The sequence below is a fragment of the Bos taurus genome, chromosome 3, assembly GCF_002263795.3.
Source record: "Bos taurus isolate L1 Dominette 01449 registration number 42190680 breed Hereford chromosome 3, ARS-UCD2.0, whole genome shotgun sequence".
Classification (NCBI taxonomy): Eukaryota; Metazoa; Chordata; class Mammalia; order Artiodactyla; family Bovidae; genus Bos; species Bos taurus.
Genome location: NC_037330.1, coordinates 7,929,818 through 7,948,107, shown reverse-complemented (window position 1 = coordinate 7,948,107; position 18,290 = coordinate 7,929,818). Strand labels below are relative to the sequence as shown.

At 48.5% G+C, this 18,290-nt stretch overlaps 1 protein-coding gene, 1 non-coding gene and 1 pseudogene across 12 annotated transcripts; all 3 read left to right on the top strand.

The window, feature by feature from the left end:
* Window positions 1-404: 404 nt before the first annotated feature.
* FCGR2B (Fc gamma receptor IIb) lies at window positions 405-16,909 on the top strand. Of its 11 annotated transcripts, none has more exons than XR_003032514.2 (9): window positions 424-595; window positions 4,101-4,121; window positions 5,302-5,559; window positions 10,853-11,107; window positions 11,752-11,871; window positions 14,067-14,123; window positions 15,435-15,568; window positions 16,166-16,206; window positions 16,324-16,373. XR_003032514.2 is itself a non-coding variant. In XM_005203447.5 (8 exons), the coding sequence occupies exons 1-8, from the start codon at window positions 484-486 to the stop codon at window positions 16,408-16,410; spliced, it is 948 nt and encodes a 315-aa protein (XP_005203504.1). In that variant the 5' UTR covers window positions 424-483; the 3' UTR covers window positions 16,411-16,909. The 11 variants fall into 11 exon arrangements, 7 of the variants coding, with proteins under 7 accessions (NP_776964.1, XP_005203504.1, XP_005203503.1 ...); XR_805258.4 differs by having other exon boundaries at window positions 15,432-15,568; XR_233812.5 differs by lacking the exon at window positions 14,067-14,123.
* On the top strand, window positions 7,696-9,505 carry LOC112445926 (polyhomeotic-like protein 1; annotated as a pseudogene).
* On the top strand, window positions 15,753-15,835 carry MIR2285T (microRNA mir-2285t). Its single transcript, NR_107820.1, has one exon. It is a non-coding gene; the product is annotated as a microRNA mir-2285t (primary transcript).
* Window positions 16,910-18,290: the final 1,381 nt, after the last annotated feature.

Below are 18,290 nucleotides of genomic sequence, written 5' to 3'. Positions count from 1 at the left end.
GGTGGCCTCAAGCCCCTCTGCTCAGTCTCAGGAGGAGTCTGACGCCAGTGTCTGCACCTCTAAATGGATCTAGAAGATGGGGAGTCCCCTGGCACACTCTCCTCCATCGCCTTTTCCAAACAGACAGAGACAGACAGGGAGTCCTGAGCTGAGTAGGGGTGACCATTCCCCTCTTCCTCCCTGGGGCTGAGCCCAGCTGTGGCCCCAGAGAAGGAGGAGAATTTGTTTCCCAGTTCCTACATTTTCTGTGAATTTGGAGTGGGACTGAGCCAGATTCATTCTAGGAAGCCCTGAATCTTCTGGGAGGGAACTCTCTAGATGAAAGAGGGTGGAAGGGGAGGAGCCAATGATAAAGCAACACTTCTTTTCACTTCCTCTTTTGGACTCCTGAATTTGCCCTCTGGGTGGAATCTATCAAGCCTCAAAAGAAGCCAGTGCCTGTCGTGCTGGGCTGTCAGAGCAACCTGCTCGCTCCAGGAGGTGATGGGGATCCCCTCATTCCTAGCCTTCCCTGCTGCCAGGAGGAACCGAGCTCACTGCACGCCCTGGCATCCTTGGGGCCACATGCTACTGTGGACAGCTCTGCTCTTCCTGGGTGAGTGGGGGGCACAGCAGGGACAGTGGATCAGGACGATGGGCAGGTGGGCTTCTCTAAGTCAGCTGCTGCCACCTGGGTTGGGGCTGAGCTGGGACAAGGACGAGGGCCACAGTGGGCAGCACATCAGGAAAGTCAGGAGGGTGAAGGCAGGCTGATGAAAATCACAGGCTGACAACCTTGCTGGCCTTGGGAAATTGTGCAATTGGCAGAAGTCAGGTTTTTTTTTTTAATGTGTTTTGCCCAAAGTCACTGGGCACCAAGGTCCCTGGTAATCTACCACTTCCCACACAGAACCAGCTCTGAGGAAAGTCCAGTGAGCTAGACCTGAAGGATTAATGATGGCCAAGGTGTTTATCTTCCTTAGAAATGCATGTTTCACTGGGACCAAGTCTTAGGCCAGAGGGCTGATGATGTCTTAGGCAAATAGGAGATGTTGTTGCTGTTCAGTTGCTAAGTTGTGTCTGACTCTGTGACCCCGTGGACTGCAGCATGCCAGGCTTCCCTGACCCTTACCATCTCCTGGAGTTCGTTCAAACTCATGTCTATTGAGTCAGTGATACCATGGCGATGTGGGGAAGCAAGACAGCACATTGTAGTGGGGGGCAGTGGCTGTTCTCTGTGCCCCTGAAACCACTTCAGACAGCAGAAACCTGTTCTGTTTATGAGAAAGGAGATCTACCTGGGAAAAAGCACAGGAGGGTCTCAGTTATGCAGGGAATAGGAACCAGAGAATGCATAAGCCAGGCAATTCTAGAATCATCACTTGTGAGACCAGAGACATCATGCATGTCTGTTTGCACTGTACAGACAGGGAGAGGTGTCCTATCACTGATGAAAGAGAAGGAGAGGATCTTGGGCTGTGATTGAGCACTGCTTTCTGACCACGTTCTCAGCCCTGGGCTAGGGACCATGGACTGATAATGCTGGTGGGAGAGTCTAGGGAAGGCCAAGTAGAGGAGTCGTATCACCAGGAATGTCCTCCCAAACTTAATTTCTGGAGTATGACCATCAAATCCACTTCAGGATGGTCCCAGAGGAAGACATGCAGCCAGCCATTTTCCAAGTTACATACTATGATGGGTAGTAAAATCTGGTCAGTGCTGGGAGCCCTGGCCCTTGGTGCTGGATGATGCTGGGACAGGGGGTGGAGATGAGGAAGACAGAGTATTCCCCCACGAGCAAGGTGAGATGGAGTGAAGTAGAATAGCATGGAAAAGGAGCACACGGAACGTCCTCCCTCTTTCACATGGAGGAGCTCAGGCCTGGAGAGGTGCACACTTCCCTGCCCCTGCCGTGGCGATATCAGTGTGAGCCCTAGGCGAGATTCCTGGGACAGACTTCCGGCATTTTTGTCCACTTGCCTCTTTGGTGTCACCAAGGATTTAGGTCTTCATTGCTCTGTAGCTCATTTTATTACAACACATTCTGGTTTAGTCTTGACTGCTCCTGTCTCCTCTTGTCTGGATCCACGCTGCACACCAAGGCCATGGCTTCTTCAGCTATGGCTGGGGGAGAGCCACTGTACTCCATAAATGCCTTCAGCGCTGCTCCACGGCCTACCTAATGAAGCTCCGACCCTACTCTTACAGGTAGATGTTCCTCTAGAGCCAGGCAATGTGTCCAAGGACTCTCCGCTTTCCAGAGTCCACAGACTGCCTTGTTTACACATTAAATAAATGCTATGTGCAGCCTCTGGGGATTTATCAGGGAACGAGAGAGACGGCCTTCTGTCTCCCTTACAGTGACGATACAGAGCATGAACACATTTAATATTCACATGAGCGACTGAACTGAACTGAATATTTGTTTAGTGAATGAGTGGAAGATGACTTCTCTCTAGTTTTCTCATCTCTTACTTGTTTCTCCTCCTCCTCTTGGTCCTGCTTCTTTACCCATTTCCTGTACTGTCACCTGTCACTTCTGCACACTCTGGTCTTTAGCTAACTTCTATGTCAATAATTTCCAAACCTGTCTTTCTTGTCTGTGTCAGATACAATTTTATATTTCCATTTTCCCGGTTGGAAACCTGCAAATTGATTTGTCAGCTCAGAAACAAAACACATTCAAACTCTATCATCTTCCCCTCACAAATGTTCTTCTCCTCCTAACATTTATATTTGTGTGAGCACAATTAACTATTTTCCTGGTCACCCATTCACAAAACCCCATACTTCATCAAGTGGCACTCTCTTGCTGCGTGTTACATTTCCCTCATGCCTATGTCCCCATCTTCACTTTCTACTGTCATCACAACTTTGGGCTGTCTTATCTCTCACCTAGGTAACACTCAATGGATGATTTTCAGAGTATTGGTAAATAAAATTAACATGGCTATTGCCCTCTTTGAGTTTACATTCTACTGAGGGACACAAACAATAAATAAAAAAGCACAAATGCATAAATTGGGAAGTGTCTATGAAGCTGTAAACAGGATACTCTGATAAGAACAGTTGTTGTGGGGGAGATGAGAGAATAGCCTGTGTTAACAGGACGATATGGAAAGAATTTTCTGAGGAAGTGACTTTTAGGCTAGGACCTGAAGCAAGATAAGAATTAAGCCATTTGAAGATACAAAGGAAGTGGGTTCAGAGAGTTCAGCATACAGAAAAGCCCCAAGTTTGAAGAATTTAAAGAGGGCTGGTATTATTGGAATTCAGTGAATAGGGAAAGTGGAGCTTGAGATGAGGCTGGAGAGGTGAGCAAGGACTGTATCAGGTGTGGCCTTGTAAATATTTACATTTTACTTTAAGAGCAAAGGAGGAAACCAGAAAGCTTGTAAGCAGGGGGGTGATATCTGATTTGTTATTTTAAAAATGATTCTAGCTGCTCTGTGGGGAATGAATTGCAGGGGGAACAGAAGAAGGGAAAAGCTAAGTTAGGAGATGGAAGAAAGCTGATGGTAGCCTAAAGTAGTTTGGACATGGATAAAGTCGATGCACTTAAGGACTAACTGGAAGCAGGATGAACAAGAATTTACTGGTGCAAAGGTAGATGGTTTGGGAGAGAGAGGAATAAAAGAAAATTTGCAGTTTTCTGGCATGAATACCTGGGTAGATGGTAAAGAGATACCCTTATATGGGGGGAATCTGGGAGAGGAATAGAATATATCCATTTAATTTGTCATTGAGGTCATTGGTGATTTTGACAAAAGTTTTAGTGGACTAGAGAGGTTCAGTGATTGGAAAGAGAAGAAATGAGGATAGCCTATGTAGAAAAAGAACTGAGAAATCAGGCTGGGAAAGGGAGCAGGGAAATACTTTTGGAATTCTATGCAGGGTCAAGTGAGATTTTTATCCTTTTAATGAAACATCCTGGAGCATATTTATGTTGGTAGGAAAGACCCAGATGAGAAGGAGAAATGGGTGATGCAAAAGAGAAAGGGAATAACACAGAGAGGGAAATCTGTGCAGGTGAAGGGAATTTGACCTGGGACTGATGATTATTTGTAATGATGAATCATCATATCCAAACACCAGGCTGATCTTTGCTTTCTCTCTTGCAGCTCCTGTTTCTGGGAAACCTGGTAAGTGCTCCACCACATCCCCTCTGTCCCCCAGCTCTCTCTGCTCCCTGCACCCTGTATGGAGGAACTCTGGAGGCACCAGCAATCCAAGATTGAGGTAGAGCCAGGAAAGAGGAATTGTGCCCACAAGAAGCCCTGCACCCGCTTCTCCTTCCTGCTTCCCTTCCACTGAAGCCACCAGGGGTGGGCAGCCAAGGGACACAGATGCCTCAGCCCTCCTGCTTCTGTTATGATGATACCTCACAGATTCTGTCACGGAAAATAACTGTCCTCTGTATCAATTGCCTTCTTCTCTCCAAACTAAACCACGAGCCCAGACCATGCAGAATCACATGATCTGCTTAGGTTATCCCCATGGGTTGATAAATCATCTACTTTGCATGTATCTGAAGCTCTCAGGGCCTGTTACCCTGGAGAGAACTAGGAGGCCGTATTACTGGCTGCGGCTGGGTGGGGTGAACACTGCTGGGCACTCCTTTCTCAGCACCACTAACCTCTCCACCACCCAGGACTGGTAGGGGGTGGGGCTCTCCTGGGTCACTGAATCCAGAGCTCCTAGACTGGCCTTCTGGCCTTTCTCACTCTTTCTGATTCTCCTGAGGCCATAGAGATTCATCTGTGCTTTGGTGTCAGGACAGGTCTATTCTACAGGATAAGGAATGAAGCAGGTCAGAAGAGAAATGTGACCTCTGACTCTCAGCCTGGCACCTCCACCAGGTGGCCCCACTTGTCTTCATCCAGCTGGGAAGACAGTTTATCCACTAGTGTCCAAATGCCTCAGTTTATGAGGGTGGGGGAAGTGATTCCCCAAAGGATGTATGTGTAGTATGTGTGTGTGTCTGTGAGTGTGAGTTCGAGAGAGAAAGAGAAATAGAGACAGAGAAGGAACTGGGCAGAGCTCCTTGGGCGAGGTGTACTTGTGTTTCTCGACTGTGTGCTTGCCCCCTCTCCCATTTCCCTACCCCTCCTCCTCTCCTCCCTGAGAGAATCTGGGTTCCTGGGGGCCCCTGTGTGGCTACATGAGTTGGAGGAATTGCCTTCAGGTGCGGACCTGTTCTGGGTTGGGTTCTTCTCTTGATCTCTGCAGCATGGCCACAGTTTTCCATCATCTGAGATTTGGGGTCTGCTTAGGCCCTTGGGGTCCCTTTTCCTCATGCTGCCTCCTCTCTCTGCCCCTCAGCAGATCTCCCAAAAGCTGTGGTGACCATCCAGCCTGCGTGGATCAATGTGCTCAGGGAGGATCACGTGACGCTGACGTGCCAGGGGACCAGCTTCTCTGCAGGCAACCTCACCACATGGTTCCATAACGGGAGCTCCATCCACACCCAGAAGCAGCCCAGCTACAGCTTTAGGGCCGGCAGCAACGACAGTGGGTCCTACAGGTGCCAGAGGGAGCAGACCAGCCTCAGCGACCCTGTGCATCTGGATGTGATTTCCGGTCAGTGGAGGAGGCCCTGGAGAGTCTGGGAGAACAAGGGGAGATGAAATCTGCTTCCATGCAGAGGTTTTTAGCAAAGGGCAGTCGCCTACTTACTGGAAAGCACGGCTGTGAGTTGTTTGAAGTGGTTTTGGTCTACTCATTTCCCTTCTCAACCCACCTCCTCGGCTTAGTATGAGTGGTGAGGTGGAAGTTCCTAAGAGATTTCTCAGAATATGTTGGGCTCCTTTGTCTTGGTGCCGATTGAGCAAGAAGGTGACCAGGCCACCAACAGGCATCTGGGTGTGAGAGAAGCAGAAGAAAACCTCTAAATCATAGAAATCTTCCCATATTCGTGGCAGAGTCAAATGCACAGGGAATTACTAGCCATCTAAACATGATGATTTCATTCACCTTTGAGCCTCAGTTTCCTCACTTGCTAGTGGAGATACCACTGCCTCCCACATGAGGTTCTGTTGAGAATCAACATTTCCCTAATCCCTGCCCTCTCTCTGTGCAACTGAGGTGAAACTTGTGTCTTCATCTCCTTATATTTCCAGCACAGGCACAGGGCAGGGCTTAATAAATGTTTGTTGAACAGATCAATGATTTTCCAAAGCTCTTGGCAAGAAATAGTTTCTCCATTAAAAAAAAAAGCTGCAATGTGATTATGATAAATATTGTCATTGTTACTGTTCATTTAGTCCCCTTCCCTCCCTGAATACCCACATTTTAAGTATCTAATAGGCCCAGTGGGCTCCAGTCCCAGTCCTGCCATCTTTAGCCTCTGGGCTTAGCAGGAAAAGACAGTCACGGAGGGAAGCCTCAGTGGCCTGGCAAGGCCCTGGCCTTAGTGCTCTGGCCCTCCAGGAAGGGGTGGAGCTGAGGGGCTTCCTCTCCTCAGGACTATGGGAGACACCCCCGCCACTGTGACTGATGATGGAACGACTGGCACATGAGGTGGGCACCACCCTGGGGGACCTAGGTGCAGAGCTAGATATGACGTCCTTGAGCCCAACAGCAGCCTGGGTGACCTTGGACCACTGCCATGGAGACCAGTGCCAACAGAAGGCAAGGCACTCTCAGTCCAAGGCAAAGGCTCTCTATAAACAAGAGGCGGGGCAGGCTCTGTAGACACTGCTGGGGCAGCTCTGTGGGCCTCAGTATTTACACCAATTTGTGCCAGCAGCAGCTCAGCAGGCCCAGCTGCGTGGGCTGGCTGTGGTCCAGCTGGCCACAACTGCTGCCAGGCAGCAGATCAGCACCCCAAATGCCAGCAAGACACAGCAGCTGAGCACCACCCAGGCCCCAGTCAGGCCACAGCATCAGCCTCCCCATTCACCAGCCAATCCCAGAGTGAACTCTTCCAGTGTTACAACTCTGACCCAATCTTTGCTACTGGGGATCACGACATCCTTCTCCCTCAACCTATCCCAGCCCTAGATGGATCCAAGACTGCAGCTGGGAAAACAATCCTAGGTAAAGCAGACCCTGGCCCAGCAGACCCTGGCCTCTAGTTTTCAACTCATCCTGATGCTTGTTAGTGGCTGTAGTCCAGCAGGAGGTACCATCTGCTCAGGCTCCTGGAGTCCATGCAGATACGGTTGAGTACAGAACTTGGCAATGAGCAACAACAGGTCTCAGCCCAAGGCTCCACCCAGAATGCTATTCCCCCTTTTGTTCCTGTTCAATCACTAGATCATGTTCAACTCTTTGTGACCCCATGGACTGCAGCATGCCAGGCTTCCCTGTCCTCTATCTCCAGGAGTTTCTCACACTCATGTCCACTGAGTCAGTGATGCCATCCAACCATCTTATTTTCTGTCATCCCCTTCTCTTGCCTTCAATCTTTCCCAGCATTGGAGTCTTTTCCAATGAGTCGGCTCTTCTCATCAGGTGGCCAAAGTATTGGAACTTCAGTATCAGTCCTTCCAATGAGTTGATTTCCTTTAGGATTGACTGGTTTGATCTCCTTGCTGTCTAAGGGACCCTCAAAAGTCTTCTCCAGCACCGCAATTTGAAAGCATCTATTCTTCAGTGCTCTGCCTTCCTTATGGTCCGACTCTAACATCCATACATGACTACCGGAAAATCTATCTCTTTGACTGTATGGATCTTTGTTGGCAAAGTGATGTTTTTGCTTTTTAATACCTCTTTTCTGGCCTACCCCAGGCCTTTTGCCAGGCCCTAGCTGTGGCTCAGACTCCCTCTAGGACTTCAGGTCCCTTTGCTAACGTTAGTCCAGCTGGTGGAGGCAGTGGACATAGGCTCATGGGTCCAGGAAGAAGTGGCCACACACCTGGGCCTTTGGGTGAGTTGCCCTCGTGAGGAATAGGTGGTGGTAGGAGCTGCCCAAGGAAAGGCACTGGAGAGGTGGAGCCCTTGCCTACATCCAGGCAGTGACTGACCCGGGGTGTTAGCCAGAGGCAGAAAGTGCAGTGGCCAAGAAGGCAGAAGCAGATGGGAGTGGTCAGCAGGGCATGAGCCTGACACGGACAGCCACACCTGCTCCCACCCAGACCCTGATGGGTTTAGTTACTCCTGTCAAGCCCCGTTCACTGATTTAGCAACAGCACAGATCCAGCTGTTGAAGAAACAAGTGGTTATCCGACTGCAGATTGTTCTCGACCACTGGCTGCAGCTCCAGCACCGTCAGTCCCAGTACCCACCGCCCAGCTGCGCACCTCCAGGTGGTCCAGCAGCAGCAGTACCCACGAGCCTCACTGCGCCTCAGCCACCACAGCACAGGTCCCTGTTGTTCTCCTCATGCAGTCTGTGCACTGACTGGACAAGCCCAGACATCGGCTGTCCAATGCAAGGAGGAGGGAGATGACGTCTCCACATTGCGTTCAGTGCTCCTGCCGAGGGTTCTCAGGCAGCAGAGAGCCCAAGACCATAGATGAGGAGAACAGTCTTGGAGAAGAAGCTGAACTAGTGACCAATGGGAATGGTAATTCACCAAGCGATGAGTTGGCAGCCGAGGCCCCTGCCCATCAGCACCACCTTCTACCTTAGCCATGGTATCCAGACAAATGGAAACTCAAACCTTGGCGAAGCACTGTGAAGCCCCAGATGCTCACTCACGTAACTGAGGGCTTTGGTACCCAGGACTGAGCAGAAGCATTCCCAGTGTTCTCCATTACTGAAAGAGTTTGATAAGCCACTGTAGACTGGCCTCCCGACAGGGCTGAATAAGAATCAGTCAGGTGGCTCCAGTGAAGGGGACAACCCATCTACTCAGCAGTAAAGAAGGCAAATCTCCCAAAGTTCCAGCACTGTGGGAAGTATACTCCTGCAGAACAGTTCTACGGCTCCAAGAGTTTTCTGCTTCATTTCCACTAAGAGGTACTGTGTGAGCTGTAGCTGCCAGTTCTGGCTGAAGAGGGAGAAAATGAAAGAGTTTCGGGAGGCTCACCATGTTGTGGTCACCAGTGTGGACCCTGCTGCTCCTCTGACACCATCCATGCCATCATCCAGGGCATGTGCGGCAGGGGTCAGGAGCACTCTAGCTGGGGTTCAGAGATTTCAGTTATGATGAAAGCACTCTCTCCAACATCCTTGGGCCTTTATCAGTGAGAGCTGGGCATGGGGAATGAGGCCCGGGAAACTTCCATTCGGCTCTGCCTATGCCAGGATTCATGGCATCGACCCTGTGTTCCTGTCTAGTAATCTTAGCCTTTGGAGTCTTATGTAGGTTTATTGCTTCTCTACAAGGCTTCCAGGAGATTGCAGAGGAGTTTTGTTCCCAGGAGTTTGACGGAAATGCCCTTTTATGACTTAAACAACACCTCATGAGTGCCATGAACATGAAACTGGGCCCTGCCCTCATGATCTGCACCAAGGAACTGTCCTCAAGGAGACCTCAGATGGCCCTCTTGGACAAACCACCCTAAGGCTGAGGCTTCCACTGTACAGGTTAAAATTTGGCACCAGCGGAGACTTTGCCGAGAAGCAAGTGCTGTTCTAAGGCTGTATACCTTCTGTAGAGGGGATTCCCCAGACAGAGAGGAGAAGTAATTGGTTGCAGGTGCTACATGGAAGCAGCTTTGACATTTTCTCTGAGTTCTACTTCATTTTAAGAAATCTCTACAGTTCTCAGCATTCCCATCTAGCTTAATCCAACCTGTATAAAAGAAGCAGACTAGAGACCGAGGACTGCTCACCTAATCCTGGAGTAGAACGTCTAGCCAGGGTCTGAGCTCCTCACGAGGAGGGTGATGGGGGAGGAAGAGGGTGGAACACAGGACTGCCCCCAGTGTTAGGCGTGGGTTTCCAGCCTGTGTGACAGAGCAAAGGCCGGGCGCCCCACCTTCTCTCTGCACTGTCCCACTGTAGCTGTGGCCCGTGGTTTTCTCTTCCCTGTCACTCACTCCCTCTGCTGTGAACGTTTCCTTCCACGTATGTGGCAGGCTCACCAGCCAATGTAGGGGCTTGGTTGGCATCATTCTGGTCTGCTGAAGGGACTAAGTGTGGTTGACTGGCACACGTGTGGCTTTTTTTTTTTTTTTTCATTTGCCTTCTCCCTTCCAATGTATCTGTTGTTTTCTACCCTTTCTTTCCAATTCCAACTCTGATCTGTCCTACAGCTTCAGGAAAACAGAAGGCATGGGCTGAGGTCAGGATTATAAGTACCTACCTAAGCCTCTATTCCTTAAACTATAAAGAAATTAAAAATATTTCCTCAGCAAAAGGATTAAAATGACTGGGGGAAAGTACACAGCTGGCTAATGAATGGCCCACCCATGTCACTGCTGGCTTGAGACAAAGTCCCCGCTGAAGTGAAATTCCACGTTTGTTTACTAACATGCACCAAGTAAACCAATATTTGTTGGGTGCCCGTGACTCTCCCCAAGGACACAGGTCTCTGCTTGTCCCCCTCACATGCTGTCTTCTCTCTCAGACTGGCTTCTCCCCCACCTCCCTCCTTCCTCGGGGAAGGGACTGCACTCCGGGTCCCCTGTATCCACCTGCAGAGGCCTCTTGGGCCAGACAGGGCTGCAGCTGTGTCTCCCAGGATGGGAACGAGAAGACAAGCATATCTGAACACCTACTGTGTGCCAGCAACTACTGTAAACAGCACAGCTAATGGTACTATTGTGACTAGTTCCACATACGAGGAAACTGAGGCCCAGAAGAATTCATTATTTACCCAGGATCACAGGGTGCATACACGAAGGAGCCAGAATTAGAGACCAGGGGTGTGTGAGTCCACATTTAAACTCCCCCCGACACACACTGGCCCCCGGAGGGATGGTCTGGGTCTCAGATCTGAGTCAAGACCTTCTGGGTCCTGAGGTCCCTTTGTGTCTTTCAGACTGGCTGTTGCTCCAGACCCCCAGCCTCGTGTTCCAGGAAGGGGAGCCCATCATGCTGAGGTGCCACAGCTGGAGAAACCAGCCTCTGAATAAGATCACATTCTACCAGGATAGGAAATCCAAGATATTTTCCTATCAGCGCACCAACTTCTCTATCCCACGCGCCAACCTCAGTCACAGCGGCCAGTACCACTGCACAGCGTTTATCGGGAAGATGCTACACTCGTCACAACCAGTGAACATCACTGTCCAAGGTGGGGACTCTCTCAAGATGAAAGGATGGGAGAAGAGGAGATGGATAGTTAGGAATAAAGTCACATGGTCTTAAATGGAGATTTGAGAAATGCCATAGTAGCAAACCTCGGCTCTGGGGCCAAGGGCAGGGGTATGGGCCACTTGATAAATGCTGTCCAGAGCTTGGAACCCTCAGCTCTCAAGTGACAGGTGATGAGGCTCTTATTCCACTTTGAAATATAAGCCCATCACACCAAGCACAGCAGTGAGGCAGAGCTTTCTCGTTGGTGTAGAAGTTCCCAAAGCTCCTGGACATTCCTAAAAACTGAAGTTTTCCTAATTTTCTCTCATGTTTCATGATATGTCCATTCACTCCCAAAGGTATAGCATGTTCTTAAACAGTTTAGGGGTCCAGTGTTGGAGGCTTCAGGTTCATGCTTCCTGCTATCCCCACGGGCTAAAAGGAACCCTTCCCTCCACCTTATACACTCAGCAGTGTGCCTTCATTTGATTAGCAGAGAAATCGAAAGGGTGTCGGGGAGGCACAAACCCACTCACAGAACACCTGTGCAGGTGAGGCTGGGGGAGGAAGCAAGTGCTGCACTGGAGGAGGGCAGGGAGGGTGAAGTGGCATAGGGAGGGTCCTGAGGTCTGTCTTCCCCAGAGTCCAGCTCGAGCGGCCCCTCATCGATGACAGCTGTGGCTATAGGCACCTGTTTTGCTGCAGTGGCTATTGTTGCGGCCATAATAACCTGGTTCCGCCTCAGGAGAAAGCCAATCTCAGGTTTGTGGTTCCTCTTGGTCCCTCTTGTTATCAGTTCCTTTTTAGCCAAGGCCCTAACCCCAACCATGGCTAGAACCCTTATCTTTGGGCTAGAGAATCCTTAGCATTCATATATAGTCCCATATTTTATTTATTCATTCATTCATTTAACAGGCCTGAACAAACTGGCTTATGTGTCAAGCACTGTGATAGACTCTGTGGATGATGCCAAGTTAAAGAAAAGTTCAGCCTCTGCCCTTAGGGAGTCCATAATATTGTCGAGAAGACTGAAATACAAATAGTATAATAGCACAGATAGTAACTGAGGGGATAAGACCAGTATTAGAGAATGCATAGGCTACGACAGGGATAGAAGAGCCTGAATGACCCAGCACGGGCTGGGCCAGTTAGAGAAAACGTCATAGGGAGGTAGTGTTGCATGGTGATTGAAGCTCAACTGGGGGCTCAGACTGCCTCAGTTCAAATCTAAGCGCCTCTGCTCACCGGCTGAGTAATGTGGGGGTGAGTTATTCTCTGTGTGTTGAGAAGATGGAGCTGGCGTGTTAAGAATGTTCACATCACGACCAGCTGAACAAGGAGGCACGAGCCACCCACACGGGGCTGGCGGCTCCTTCAGCATCTGAACTCCTAGACTGGGGAAGTGAAAGCCCTGGGTCGTTTTCATTGAAAATACAGTTTCAATACATTCTCATAAAGGAAGTAGAGTCACAAGATTTGCCACTCAGAGATCCCAGAAATGAGAAGGGGTGGCAACCCTTTGCCCCAGGTCATGGGTGAGCAGAGAGAACAGTGTCAAGCCACTATTTATGAAGTGGTTGAGGTGGAGGACACCAACATATTTGTGGGCTTAACATCTAAGTGGTTGTTTTGAAAGATGCCCCAGGAAAATCAAAGTGAGAACTTAACAGCGGGAATCCTAAACTCAAGTCCTTATCTTAAATGTCCATACTCTGGGAGTAAGCAAGGTGATCATACTGTAAAATTCTTAGGTGGCAACTCAGGGAAACAAAGTTGTTGTTGTTGTTTTCAGGAAAACAGTTGTTTTTCCTCATCATATTCAACTTCTATGTGCCTCAGTTTCTTCATCTGAAAAATGAGGACACAAATAGAACCTACCTCATAAGGTTATGAGAATGAATGAGCCTGCAGCTCTTACAACAGTGCCCAGCACACAGCTAGCACCATATAGTACAGGCTGTTAACATTATGGAGGAGGTGATGTTTGAGGCTAGCAGTTAACCAGGCAAAGATGGTAGATGAGCATTACAGGCGTGGGGGCTGAGACATGGAAATGAGAAACACTGTGGCTGGGATGGAGCTCGGGGAAGTGTAAGGAGGGTGCTGGGAGCAATTTGATGCCATCGAAGCCACAAACGGTGAAGCAGAAAAAAAGAAGGTGAAGCAGGGCAGAAAGTTCATGGAATTGACATAGGGTACCTTTAAACAACTAATCTGTATTCTAAAGGGCACAGGAGGGCAGTAAGCATGTCTCTTTGTTTTATGCTTCTTTCCTCTTCCCATCAGCACCTAGCACAGTGCTTGCCACACAGTAAGATGATTAATAAACATCTCTTCACTGATCAGCTGAAGAACTTCAGCTCTTGGAAAGCAGGCTCCTTCCCCCCATAGTATTAATATTAATGTAAAATTGCTGAGAGAGAAGGGAAGGTGCTATAGAAATCTAGTAAGCAGATCATCACAATTCTTAACACTGTAAAGCTAGCTTACTGGTGAGAGAAAGTGCCAAAGTTATCCAGACACAGAGAAAGTAAAAGGGAAAAAAAGACTCAGAGCCACTGACAAAGAGAAAAAATACTACTTATACCTCACAAAGCACTTGGCAATTGGTTCATAGCCAAGACCTCAGTTACCGATGGTAAGTAAATGTAGAGACTCAGTGAGAAAAACTGAGAGGGAGAAAGAGATGCTTTTAAAAGGCAGAGCAAGCTTAAGAAAGGTGCAATGGAATGGCCTTTCTGACAGTCCCATGAGTCCCTACTATTAACCTAGCCAACTTCTACCTCTCTAGACCAGCCCTTTTATAGGCTAAGGTAGTCTCTGGGAAGTGGGGAGGAGAGGCGTGTCTGTGGGAGAAGGGTATGTATTGGTTCTAACCCAGTCTTGCCTCTGGTCCGTGGTCCTGAAGACTTAGGTTCTACCCCGTAATCCTACTAACCTCCATGTGCCCCTCCTAGCTCTCCCAGGAAGCCCTGAGCGCAGGGAAATGGGAGAGACCCTCCCTGAGGAACCAGGTGAGTGCAGCTCCCCTCTGTGGGCTCAGTGACACCCTGCCGTGTGCGTCAAGAGGCGGCTTGCCGTGTGCGTCAAGAAGCGGCTTGCCGTGTGCATCAAGAGGCGGCTTGTGAGCACAGGAGAGGGAGGGGGCAGTGGGAGGAGGGCAGGGGCTCAAATCTCTTGGTCAGTTCTGAGACTAACTCCTGGGCCTGAAGAGGACCTCACTGGGGATGAGGAGATGAATACCTATCCTAGATAGAGAGACAATGGCCCTGTCTGAGTTTCTGGGGCTAGAACTTCTAGGGGTATTTCCAGAGCAGGACATCAGAGATATTTAGGTCTTTCTGTGGAGCTTTGGAAGAGCTGGCACAGGGTGGGGGTTAGATGTTGTAAGACTAAGGCAAATAGAATTAAAGAGAGAAAACTCTAGAGGAAAGGGGAAAGAGGCCAAGGGAATAAAGCCTAGATTTGCTGTAGTCCGTGTCTGTGGAGAGATGGGGTAAGAGTAGATGGGGTGAGCGATGGGGTAAGGGCTCAACTCTTGGTGGAACATGAAGAGAAGATTTTAGGCTGAGAAAGTTCTGTGTACTAGCTACATTAGCGGGCTTTCCTCTGTCGACAAAGCCTGGATCTAATGCCCACTCCTGTAGGTTTGTTAAATGTGAACCTGGCACTAGCCTGGTCGCTATCATAAAATGGAATCTTGAGTGTCGTTTCCTCTCTTGGGGTTTAATCACCTCACTGAGGAAATGAGTGCATTGGCCTGGAGGACCTCGAAGCCTTCCCGGTCTGACATTCTGAGAGTCAGTGCCCATCAACTCTGGCCCAAGTGGGGATATGTTAAAGGAGCAGGACTATCCAGGTGATTTCCTGACTGTAGTTAAAGCCAGAGCTTGGAGGGACCTGGAGCTTTCTCTGGGGGCTTCCAGACAGCAGAAACAGACAGGAAAAAGAAGCCCTTGAGGACCCCACCTCTGATGGCTGGAGTATGACTCAGAGCAGAGCCAACAGATTTGAGAGCTTGAGCAAAACGGCCCAGCTGTCCAGCGGCACTTTGAGCAAGATCCCTAGGTCCCATGGCCAGGCCAAGTGGGGATATGGACCTGAGTCTGCACTGGGGCCAAGCTGACGTAGGATAAAACGTCCGAACACAAGTGGGTTAGCCATTTTGATGTTTGGTTCTACCACTGGCATAAATATATTTCACAAGGTGTTTATTTCACAGGAAGGCACTGGGGCTGATGGTTTCCCCAAAGGCTCATCTAGGTTGCTGGGATTGTAGAGGGATGCATTAGAAGGAGGATTCAGGACGTGGTTTGTTCCAGAAGTTGGAGCATGGCATACAGGGATTCCTTGTGTCCTGGAGATGAATGAAGACACTAGATGCATTGTCTCAGACTCCTTCCCCACTTCCTGAGGAATGCTGCTTTGCAGATACTGAGCTGCTTTCCGCACTGGCAAAGTGAGTGTGTTGGCAAAAACATGAGGAAATTTGGATGTGTTTTAGATCTTCACCAAGGAGAGTGCTGGCTGGCTTGCTTGCTTCCTTCTTTCCTTCTCTTCAGCCTCCCTTGTTCACTCTCACGCTTTCTTTCTTTTTGATGTGAGGGAGTAGGAGATTCTCCAGAGCTCCGACAAAGACATACTATTGGGCTGGCCAAAAAGTTCGTTCAGGTTTTTCTGTACCAGCTTCCAGAAGAATCTGGATGAACTTTTTGGCCAACCCAATACATCTGGCTAACCTGGAAAGGTCCCCACCCCAGTCCACACACACCTCTTACTCAGTATCTCCAATCCCAAAAGCTGCCTGGTAGCTTCGAAGAAAATAGTGATTTTCCGAAAAGAGTGTAGTACAGATGACTGTCTCCCTTTGCTAATGTAGCTGGTGGGGGCGCCATGTCTGGGATACTGAGGGTGGGCTGGGAACCAAGCTTTCGGCCCACAGGGCTGAGTTGGGGTCAGTGGTCCTCCCTCAAGCCTGGTTTGGGCCCCGCCTCAGTGTGGGGCGGCCCCAGGCTATAGCCGTGCGCCTGCTCACCTCTGCTCTCTTTGCCCACAGCCGGTCTCACTGATGCTGAAAATGATGCTGCCAGAACTGAGGTGAGCCCTCCGCCACCTGCTCTTCCTTCTCCCCCTCCTCCACCCTGCTGCCTCTGCTGCGGCCTCCTTCCTGCGGCCTCTCCGCGGATCCTCACTGCTCCCTTCTGTTTTCTCCAGGCTGAGAACACAGTCACCTATTCACTCCTCTCGCACCCGGATGTTGCAGAGGAAGACTCAGAGTCCGATTACCAGAAACGCCTTTAGTTTTCATTGTCTCGCCTGGGACTTGGGGCAGTGAATCGGAGAGGCCAGGATCTGGTGTCTTCTGGCCTGAACTCCTCTTGGGTAGAAGAGGATACTGCAGTTCTAAAGAAGGAGAATGACTTTTTCAGAGTTCGGTCCTCTGAATCCTGAAGCTCTCTGTTCTGACATTCACAGGTGATATAGCCTCAGATAACTGACCGCTGATTTCTTCCTTGCCTCAGCACGTTCATCAGTAGGACTCTTCTATTATACATTCACACAGCCAGTGTAAATTACTTTTATTAAGAAATTGCAGCAACACAGAAATACGTTACAGGTTATATGAGAAAAATTAGATAACCATGGATGATTTCAGAAATGTTGAAATAGACTAACGTATGCCAATATATTAAAAGTGATTGTTTCTGGGGATGGAATTATTGGTGCTTTTCATTTGCTTTGTTAATTCTTCTGTACAGACCATTTATTACTTTTATAATAAAATACTACACAAACAACAGTCCCCTTATCTTTTAATCACTGAACCAATTAGAATATAGACTGATCTGCGGTCGGTTTCTTTTCAGTGGTAAGAATCTTGGGGAGGTGGTAATGGGCAGGAGGTGGGGGCAAGAAAATGTTTGGAGTGTAGGACAAGTATCCCTCATCTTAAAACCATATACTCTTCTTCCAATGAATTTGTGTTCTTGTTTCCATGTCTTCTTTCTCTTCCTCCCATGGTAAATAAACACCAGTTCTCAGGAAGCCAAACTTCAGATGAGTCCTGAACGGAGATTTACTGACTCTTTCTCTTCTGCTCTTCCCCTATCAGAGTTATCAGAAGGATGTGAACTTCTCAGAGAAGGTTCCGGGAGGTTAGAAACAGGACTGACAGCTTCCTCAGGAGATGTCCTTAGCGAGGCCTCATTTTCCTGGGACTCTAACAGGAACGTTGTGCAACATTTTTGCATTCAGAATTTAGCAGCTTCCTTTGTTGAGTAGTTTTCATGAGGTTTCATATTCACATATTGCTGTACAATAAGGAATAGTAATTGCAATTATTGGGTTATTGAGGGCTTACTTTATGGCCTTTAGAATGAGAGCGTTTAAGAGTATTAGCCGTTCATAGTTCTTCTGTTGTGGTTTTCTTGTTCACATACTCGTGCCCTTTTTACAGTAACAATGTATGTCCCTCTATTCATACATTACATGCTGCTGCTGCTAAGTCACTTCAGTCATGTCTGACTCTGTGCGACCCCATAGATGGCAGCCCACCAGGCTCCCCTGTCCCTGGGATTCTGCAGGCTAGAACACTGGAGTGGGTTGCCATTTCCTTCTCCAATGTATGAAAGTGAAAAGTGAAAGGGAAGTCGCTCAGTTGTGTCCGACTCTTAGCGACCCCATGGACTATAGCCCACCAGGCTCCTGCATCCATGGGATTTTCCAGGCAAGAGTACTGGAGTGGGGTGCCATTGCCTTCTCCGATACATTACATAGTAGCAATTTATTTTATTAATATGTAAATTAGTTTACTATGCTAATTTCTAAGATAAAATTAAAATACAGGTAAGCAAAAAAGATAATTAAGATCACCTATAAATTCACAAAATAGAAACAATCAATGCTAATGTTTAAAAAATTTCAATCCATGTTTCTGTCTATAATAATATGTATAAGCATATGGGTTTTTAAAATTAAATCACGTTATATTTTTGCCTGTTTACAAATACACATAGGCCAAAACTCATGCTAACTGTGAGCATGAAGACTCAAATAATACTGAAATATAAAGAGGAAAAGTGAGAGTTCCATTTTGTTCTCACCCCCTAATCCTATTTCCTTTTCTGTGGGTAACTACTGTTGAATTTTGGAGTATATTTCTGGATTTTTTATTTATTTAT